This window comes from Sapajus apella, unplaced genomic scaffold, assembly GCF_009761245.1.
Source record: "Sapajus apella isolate SASKATOON/1434 unplaced genomic scaffold, GSC_monkey_1.0 scaffold59, whole genome shotgun sequence".
Classification (NCBI taxonomy): Eukaryota; Metazoa; Chordata; class Mammalia; order Primates; family Cebidae; genus Sapajus; species Sapajus apella.
Window position 1 is genome coordinate 11276748 of NW_022436999.1, and position 10014 is coordinate 11286761.

The window sequence follows — 10014 nt, forward strand, 5'->3', positions numbered from 1 at the left end:
GAGGCAGAGGTTGCTATGAGCAAAGATCATGCCACTACATTCCAGCCTGGGTGACAGAGAAAGATCCTGCATCAGGGAAAAAAAAAACAAAAAACAAAAACATAGGGGCATATAAACAAACATCGGAGCAAATCTAAGATTTGATCCCTCTTTCAACAGTAATACAGGAAAAGACTGAATAGGGCCGAGGAAAAAAAGAATTAACATTTATTAAGGGTCTACTGTGTGTCATATACAATTCAGCACTGCTGAGGCATTACCTCATTTCAATTCTCACAACAACCGAATGAAATAAAGATTATAATCCTAATGTTAGTGAGGGGGACATTTAGGCTTTAAGAAAATTTAAAAGCATGACCAAGGTGTCCCCTTACCCCCTCCTTTCCTCTCTATATGTTCTTTCAAAATATCATTGATTTAGAAGCCTGTAACCCTGCACTGAGATACTGTTTTAACCTCAAAGCCATGCTTTTCTACTCATGTTTTAAAAGATATGTAACACTACTTATCCATGCAAAAGATTTTTCTCAATAATGTACACTCAAACAAAACACCAAAATACATTATCAAAATAGACTCGCTATTTTCAATGGTGAATATTAAAATAAGTGTTAAAACAGGAACTTAGGAAATAAATGCATAATGGCATTTTTTTTTCTTTTTTGAGACGGAGTGTCACTCTGTTGCCCAGGCTGAAGTGCAGTGACGCTCACTGCAACCTCCATCTCCCGGGTTCAAGCGATTCTCCTGCCTCAGCCTCCCGAGTAGCTGGGATTACAGGTGCCTGCCACCACACTTGGCTGAGTTTTGTATTTTTAGTAGAGATGGGATTTCACCATATTGGCCAGGCTGGTGTCAAACTCTTGATCCACCCGCCTTGGCGTCCCAAATTATAGACGTGAGCCACTGCACCCCGCCACGCATATTGTTTTTTAAAAAAGTAAGGAAAGTCACTTTAAACTCATGTTTTATGACCTAACTAAAGTCAAACAAAAAAGGTGGTTTTAAAAACTGAATTCACATATCCTCAGTCTAAGTCCAGTCTTCTACAACTTTTTTTTTCTCACAGTATTTCAAGATTTGTAACTCTTGATATATTTAGGCTATTTCTGATATTCTAGAGAAATAGCATCCTAGAGTGGTTAAAATCATTAGAAAAGTTAGTATCCAACAGATGAAGGTATAACCTCAATATGTAGCTGGCAATAAAACAATTTTTAAAAACTTGCAAGAGCACAAAAGCAAATTTACCTCTAACACATCAGAAGTGATAAGTTTCATCACACGATCACTTGGGTCCTTAAATTCTTCTGTAACTTCAGTGCGGTGAATTTTTTTCTTCATCCGATATGACAGCTATGTAATAATACATGCCATTTAAAATGAGTTTCTTTTAAACAGTTTTTTTTTAAAGTACTGAAATATACACCAGCGCTAAAAAAACTGTCTATAGGTAAACACAGATAAAACAAAAGCAGCTGTATGGGTACATTTGTTAAATATTCTCGTTCCAAAGACTATTAGACTTCTTAACTAACCTTTTAGATGCCATGCCACATGCCTACAAATTCAGATAAGACGTAGAAATTGTCAACTAATGGCAGAACCAGAACTAGTGCTCCTCCAACCTAGTGTCTCAATTGTCACAAGATTTAAAAAATAACACTTTATTAGAAGTTTCAACTTTTCACCAAAGAATTTTTAATAATTTTGTACCTCTTTCAGTAACCTCCTCTGACATCTGAGACATGAGCAAATGCAGATGCCAAATCTAATTTCCTCTCAAAACAATTCACTTAATATGTGGCATCCAGATACAATGCATTTAAAAGCAACAGCTAAATTTTTGTTTGCAGAAAAAAAAGGAGAAATTAGAAAATACCTTTTCTTATTTAAAAAGAGCTACAAGTCTTGAACATTATCAATACTCATTCCATTTTCTGTAGATTGAGAGGTTTTATGGACAATAAAGTATAATTCCACATTTTGAAAAAGACAAATTATTTTAGGCAAAATACCAGTTTGGGCATTGCTGTAAAGTGAAATGCTCTGTCTAGTCGTAGCTTCCTAAAAATATAAGCCGCATCAAAATGCTGTGCATTTACTAAATCTTGCTGAAATTTCAAAACTTCATCCCAATCCTTCAGGGCAACTCTGATCTGCAAACAGGAAAAAAAAAGTTGTACTAAATTTTTTTCGCAAACATACTATTTATTTTTAAAATACTGTCATTTCTATTTAAATCATATTTAATCAGATATTTATTATAAAAATATGGTACTTGTTTTACATTTCTGCTAAGGAAAAATAACTAAGTATTACCTTTTGTTTCGGTTGACACAGTTGGGTGTTATATAATCCATACAGCAGATACAAAGCACCAACTCTGATCTGGAAGGTGTATGGAGGTAAAAAATATCGCCAAGCCAAAGCTAAAGCTTCTTTTGTAAACATGTTCTTTTCTAAATTTCTCATTCTGCCACTAATAAACAATGAGAAAATATATCACGACTCATTAAGTGAATAAATAATGAACAAAAGCCAGAAGTATATATTTGTTTAAACAGTAGTTACTAATAATTTGATGAGGATCTCATACCCGATTGTTTCATGATTCAAGCACAAAGAGATAATTTTACACCAAGGCACAGGCAACAACTAGGTAAACATGATGCAGCTTCCAAAAGCATCAACTTTACTTGCCAAATTGAAAAGCAAGACAGAGGCAGTTTCAAATTATTACTGTTAAAACACATAATCTTAAAATAATCATTGTTATGTTACAGAACTATGTGCATTTTAATATATAATGAACATTTTCTCCGATACTTTTAGGGATTTGCACTAAATCTCCTTTGTCCTTGGGAAGCCTAGGTGAAAAAGTTAGAGAAACAGCACAAAGTAACCCACACTCCTAAATGTCCAGAGCACTGCAAGCTCATCAGAAGAAAGGAGGAGCAGACTAGAACAGCATACTCTAGCATACAACCAAAAGCTTTGTCCAAACACCCAAGAGAGCAACAAGGCTTTCTTGGCAATCAATCAATGAAATAACATAGGACATATATGTGAAAAGAAACTATCTTGGGCACCCAAGGTCACTAAGGAAAACTCAAGCTGGAAGCTGCTTAGGGCAAACCTGCTTTCCATGGAATTCAAAGTCACTCCTCTGCTCACTGAGATAGATGAACATCTGCCTCCTTTGGAAAGGCTAATCAGAAACTCAGGAGAATGTAATTATTTGTGTAACACCGATCTGTGACCAGTAAGCTCCCTGACCAGTTCCAGTCTTCCTGCCTTTCCTTCAAATTGTCTCGCTTTCCAGGCTGAACCAATGTACTTCTTACATATATTGATGTCTCATGTCTCCCTAAATGTATAAAACCAAGCTGTGCCCTGACCACCTCAGGCACATGTCCTCATGACTTCCTGAGGCTGTGTCACGGGCCCTTCCTCAATCTTGGCAAAATAAACTTTCTAAATTAACTGAGACCTGTCTCAAATTTTTGAAGTTCACATATATTTTCTGTGGACATAAATAACATAATGAATAAACTATCTGAAACTGTTCTGCTGTGTTAACAAAAAATTTTAAAAAATAACAAGGCCTTGACGGGCATGGTGGCTCACACCTGTAATCCCAGCACTTTGGGAGGCCGAGGCATGTAGATCACGAGGACAGGAGTTCGAGGGCAGCCTGGACAACATGGTGAAGCCCTGTCTGTACTAAAAATACAAAAATTAGCCAGGCGTAGTGGCACTTGCCTATAATCCCAGCTACTCAGGAGAACCACTTGAACCAGCGAAACAGAAGTTGCAGTAAGCTGAGATTGCGCAACTGCACTCCAGCCTAGACGACAAAGTGAGACTGTCTCAAAAAAAAAACAAAAAACACAACAAAACAAACAAAAAAACCAAGGCCTTAAAAAAAGTCAATGTAACAGCCTTCTTACCACTTTGGATAAAACAATGAAGGCACATTTGTGCATATTATAGATTTCTACATAAAACCTGAAATTAGTGGATTAAAAAAAAATGTCTGATTTTAAATAAGACCTCAGCTAAAACGAATGTCTCAAAGTATTGATGCAAGTGACTGATACACTAAACAAATAATAATATATAGAACTTTTACTTTAAAAACAGCAACAAACAATAAAGACATGAGCCCTGCAGCCATAAACTGGGGCTCTATTATATCTGATTACAATGTTGGGGTGGGGGAAAGCAGGTAGTAGAAGGATACTTTGGCTTTTCAAATAATAAATATACAGCCGGGCATTATGGCTCATGCCTGTACTCCCAGCACTTTGGGAGGCCGAGGAGAGCAAATCACCTGAGGTCAGGAGTTCAAGATCAGCCTGAACAACATGGAGAAACCCCATCTCTACAAAAAAAAATACAAAATTAGCCAGGCATGGTGGCACATGCCTATAATCCCAGCTACTCAGGAGGCTGAGGCAGAAGAATCGCTTGAACCCGGGAGGCAGACGTTGTGGTGAGCTGAGATCGCACCATTGCACTCCAGCCTGGGCAACGAGTGAAACTCCATCTCAAATAATAATAATAATAATAATAATAATGCATATATGAAAAGAACACAAAATACCTACTCTAGTAATGGTAACCAAACTAATTTCTCAGAAAATCCACCACTCCTTTAGTGATTCCTGCATCTTTTTTCATTTTAGGTTTGCCCTACTGGAAAATATAAATGTTACATTTTTAGCAAAGTTTTCCTTAAATGCATTTTTCCCCCATCAAGTGGTAAAGTGAAAGAACAGGATTTTTTATAAACAGGTGGATACATAGTTTTCAACATCTGCCCTACCATCCACTATCTTTGTAAGGGTGGAGAAATTACTTAACCCCTTTCAGCCTTAATTTCCTCATCTATAAAACAAGGATAATTATACCTGCTTTTTACAACTGTTTTATGCAATAAATAAAGCTATAAATACATTGCATTTAGTAGCCATTTAAAAAAAATTAGTCCCTCTCCTTTCATTAACTACCATGAACAGCTCTTTATCCCCTATTCCTTGCAATTTAAAAACTACAAAGGTAATTTGTTTACACTGGCAGAGAGAAAATGAGTTTTTACATTTTGTTCAGAAAAACATAGTTTTAATCATAAGGTTTAATGCATTCAGAAAATCAGTTATTTAACCTTTCCAATATTATATGTACTATGCTAAAATAACAGATTCATCGAGTCACTATCCTCACATAGGTCAGTCTATTCAAAGGAAAACTTTAAAACGGCAATAATAATGAACATTTGACCAGCCTGGTCAACATGGTAAAACCCCGTCTCTAGTAAAAATACGAAAATTAGCCGAGCATGAAGGCAAGCACCTGCAGTCCCAGCTACTCGCGATGCTGAGGCAGGAGAATCACTTTAAACCAGGAGGTGGAGGTTGCAGTGAGCCCAGATCATACCATTACACTCCAGCGTGGGGTGACAGAGTGAAACTCTGTCTCAAAAAAAAAAAAAAAATTATTGAGGACTTAGAATGCACTTCTGATACATCAGCTCATTTCATCTTCACAACTACTATGAGGTTTTATCATTGTTTCTATTTTACAGGTAAGGAAACTCAAGTAACTTGCCCCAAGTCACAGTGGGCACTGCAATCAAATGCAGCCAATCGGGTTCCATAACCTATCCCCTTAACAACATCCCCACACTGCCTTTTCAACTATACTATTACAACAAAATGTGGCAAGCGGTGAGATAAAAAAACAGGGTGCTATGGGGGGAAAAATACACGAACAGCGTACTTAGTCTAGAAGGGCAAAAAAGACTTCCCTGAGAAAGTCATTTAAGCCTAATCCTGAGTGAAGAATAAGGTGGATAAAACAAGACAGTTGAGGGGGAAAGCTCCAGGCTTGGGGAAAGCTCCAGGCTTAGGAAAAGCGTGCGGAGGGCAAAAAAAAAAAAAAAAAAAGCAGCTGCTGGAGCAGGAAAGTGAATGCATGGAGGGGACTGGCGGGCGAAGCTGAAGAGATAAGCCAAGGCCATTGAGGAATGGTCGTGGCAAGTCAGAGAATTGTAGCGTTATCCCAAAGGTAAAGGGCACTACTAGAAAGTAATAAGCCAGGGAGTGACATGATCAAATTTGCACTTCTGAAATTGGGCCGGGTGCGATGGCTCACGCCTGTAATCCCACCGCTTTGGGAGACCGAGGATCACGAGCTCAGGAGTTCGAGGCCAGCCTGGCCAAAATAGTGAAACTCCGTCTCCATTAACAAGACAAAAAATTAGCCAGGCGTGGTGGCATGCGCCTGTAGTCCCAGCTACTCGGGAGGCTGAGGGAGGAGAATCGCTTGAAACTGGGAGGCGGAGGTTGCAGTGAGCCAAGACCGCGCCACCTCACTCCAGCCTAGGAGACAGTGAGACTCCGTCTCAAAAAAAAAAAAAGACAATTTTGGTTGTTATAGGAAAGATTAATTCAATCTTGAACGGTTTTTCTTTGCTTGTGTGTTTTGTTTTTAAACGTGAGGTCCTAGAACAAGACTGAAGAAGGGCAAATGACAGTGGCCTGGGTGAGGGTGGAGGCAGTGGAGACCGAGAGAGATTAAAAGGGAGGCCAGGTAGAGACGCATATTTGGGAGGAGGCCGCAACAGCCAACAGGGCCCAATGAAATAGAGCGGAGAAAGCGCGTGGCCTGTGCATAGGGGAAGGTCCAGCAGTGATGGAGGCAACCTTTGGAGACTGCAGCTCTTCTCAGCCCTTCCCAAGGGCAATATCGCCGGGAGGGAGGCAACTTTCTACACCACCGGTGGGCAGAGAGAGGCGAGTGGTGGGCAAGAAGCACTCACCAGAAGATAGTCCCGAACTTCATGTTTCTCCAGAGCTCCGTGAAGTCCTCGAAGCGTACACTGTCCGTCTCCTGGAAGCGGCTGAGTAACGCCTCACAGTCGGTTTGCAGGCCCGGAGGAGTCCCCATGGCTCCAGAACTCCGCACACCTTTAGCGGACCAGCGGGCGGCGGTAGCCCAGGAAACCAAACACGGACGGCCCGCCCCCTACGACGTGACGCACACACGCTCCATGACGCATTATCCGGCACGCTTAGCTCCGCCTTTATCCGGGCTCTTGCTACCGGTCAGGGTGCTTGCTTCGCGTAGGTGAAAGCGTTCTGCTGTTTTACTGGCTGAGATAGCTTTTACCCAGAGTGCTAAGATCCGCCTTTCTGTTGAAAATGTTTACGTCTCAAGTGTTGTGTTTGCTCACGAGCGGTTTTAGGTTCATTTTCCGTAAGTTTATGTAACTTGACTTTACTCTTACTAGCACTCTCCTTTAAAGTGACTGTAGTGTGACATAAGTGAACTTTTGAGCTAGGAAAGAACAGTCCCAACCCCAACCCATCCACACGTGGGAAAAGAAGCTAAAGAAGGCTTGCTAGGAAATAAACTGCACTCATTCTCCTTCTGGACATCAAGAACCCTAATAGTCCACCCACATAATACGGTGCTTCATGTGTGGTCCTCTCTTTGTAGCCCTGATATTCTGCAACCGCTCTTAAGAAGAAGAGCTGTATTTCATACCCTCTTGTAAACAGCCCTCTCCTGCCCCCGACGTATTCACCCCTGTGCTACAGAAAATACCTACTTATTATTTGGATGAATTGGCTTTTTGTGTACACTCTACCACCTAGCTTCCTTCCCCTAGGAGCTAGCTATGGAGTGGCATTTTGAACTTTAGACAGTTTCTCTGATTGAAAGGCATGCTGCCGGCCCGGTGGCTAGCGCTTGTAATGCCAGCACTTTGGAAGGCCAAGGTGGGCGGATCACCTGAGATCAGGAGTTCGAGACCAGCCTGACCAACATGGAGAAACCCCGTCTCTACTAAAAATACAAAATGAGCCGGGCGTGGTGCGCATGCCTGTAGTCCTGGCTACTCGGGAGGCTGAGGCAGGAGAATCGCTTGAACCTGGGAGGCAGAAGTTGCGGTGAGCCCAGATCGCGCCACTGCACTCCAGCTTGGGCAACAAAAGTGAAACTCCGTTTCAAAACATTAGATAAATAAATAAAAGAAAGGCATGCCATTCTTTAGGAGAGCTATCCTGATACAACAGAAAAACACTGGACTTTCTGTCTGTAAATGGAGTATCAACTCGCTTTACTTTCCTGATCCTTGACCTGTTTTTTTGTTTTCTGGTGTGTGTGTGTGTTTGTTTTCTTTTTCTTTTTGAGATGGAGTTTCGCTCTTGTTGCCCAGGCGGGAGGGCAATGGTGTGATTTCGGCTCACTGTAACCTCTGCCTCCTGGGTTCAAGGGATTCTCCTGCCTCAGCCTCCCAAGTAACTGGGGTTACAGGCATGCACCACCACACCCAGATATTTTTTTTTTTTTTTACAGTCATGCACCACTATACCCGGATTTATTTTTAATTATTTTTTTATTTTTAGTAGAGACACCATGTTGGCCAAGCTGGTATGGAACTCCTGACCTCAGATGATCCACCCACCTCAGCCTCCCAAAGTGCTGGGATTACAGGCTTGAGCCACTGCACCCAGGCCTCTTGACCTGTTTTTTAAATGTAATATTTTATGTCACAGAAAAATTTATGTGATGTGTGAGATAAAAAGCATAGCTGTTAAACAACTGTGCACCTTTCACCTGTATAGGAACCAGAACATTACCAATACCTTCACATCAATCTGTGATTTCCTCCTCCAACCCATTCCTTTGCCTGTACTACACTTTAATCACAATTACTGGCTGCGTGTGGTGGCTCACGCCTGTAATCCCAACACTTGGGAGACCAAGGCAGGAGAATCTTGAGCCCAAGAATTGGAAACCACCCTGGGCAACATGGTGAAACCCCATCTCTACAAAAAATACAAAAAAAATTATCCGGGCATAGTGGTGCACATCTGTAGTCTTAGCTACTCCGGAGGCTGAGGTGGGAGGATCACCCGAGCTTGGGAGGCAGTGGTTGTGGGAGGCAGTGGTTGCAGGAGGCAGAGGTTGTAGTGAGCCGAGATCATGTCACTGTACCCCAATCCTGAGCTACAGCGTGAGACCGAATCTGAAAAAATAAATAACTTCCTTGCGTTTTGTTTCTCATTCTCATGTATATATCTTATCACATATGTATGCATGTTTAAACAATATATTTTTTGTTGCGGTTGGTTTTGAGTTTTATGAAAATGGTATTGCAATATGTAATATGTATTCTTTGCGTTGCTTTTAAAACTTGTTTCCAAGATGCACTCATATTATTATTATTTGAGACAGAATCTCGCTCTGTTGCCAGGCTTGAGTGTAGTGGCATGATCTCAGCTCACTGCAACCTCCACCTCCCGGGTTCAAGCAATTCTCCTGTCTCAGCCTCCCAAGTGGCTGGGACTACAGGCGCTGCCACCTTGCCCAGCTAATTTTTTGTATTTTTGGTAGAGACAGGCTTTCACCGTGTTGGCCAGGATGGTCTTGATCTCTTGACCTGGTGATCCACCTGCCTCAGCCTCCCAAAATGCTAGGATCATAGGTGTGAGCCACTGTGCCCAGCACACTTATATTATTACTCATAACTGTAGTTCATTTCTTTTCACTGCTATCTAATATTCCATTTTGCAAATATACAGCTTATCTATTATTTCCTCAATGGAAATGTAAGAGAATTCCAGATTTTGCTGTTATGAACAATGCTACTTTGATTACTTGTATATGTTAACTTTGTAGGGTTATCAGATAAAATATGAGGCCCAATTAAATTTGACCTTCAGGCCGGGCGCAGTGGCTCAAGCCTGTAATCCTAGCACTTTGGGAGGCCGAGGCGGGTGGATCACGAGGTCAAGAGATCGAGACCATCCTGGTCAACATGGTGAAACCCCGTCTCTACTAAAACTACAAAAAATTAGCTGGGCATGGTGGTGCGTGCCTGTAATCCCAGCCACTCAGGAGGCTGAGGCAGGAGAATTGCCTGAACCCAGGAGGCGGAGGTTGCGGTGAGCCAAGATCGCGCCATTGCACTCCAGCCTGGGTAACATGAGTGAAACTCCG

The 10014-nt window shown here is 41.4% G+C and overlaps 1 protein-coding gene across 2 annotated transcripts in view; it reads right to left on the reverse strand.

The window, feature by feature from the left end:
* Positions 1-10014, reverse strand: part of SNAPC1 (small nuclear RNA activating complex polypeptide 1) — a 45751-nt gene that overhangs the window by 24990 nt on the left and 10747 nt on the right. The window contains exons 1-4 of one of the 2 annotated variants that reach the window (XM_032245926.1): positions 6827-7039; positions 2323-2482; positions 2019-2159; positions 1252-1356 (exon numbers count right to left, since the gene is read on the reverse strand). In XM_032245926.1, the coding sequence (XP_032101817.1) occupies positions 1252-1356; positions 2019-2159; positions 2323-2482; positions 6827-6954 (534 nt within the window). In that variant the 5' untranslated portion in view covers positions 6955-7039. Of the gene's footprint in view, positions 1-1251; positions 1357-2018; positions 2160-2322; positions 2483-6826; positions 7040-10014 lie in introns of those variants that run through there. The other variant, XM_032245927.1, reaches the window with a different exon arrangement.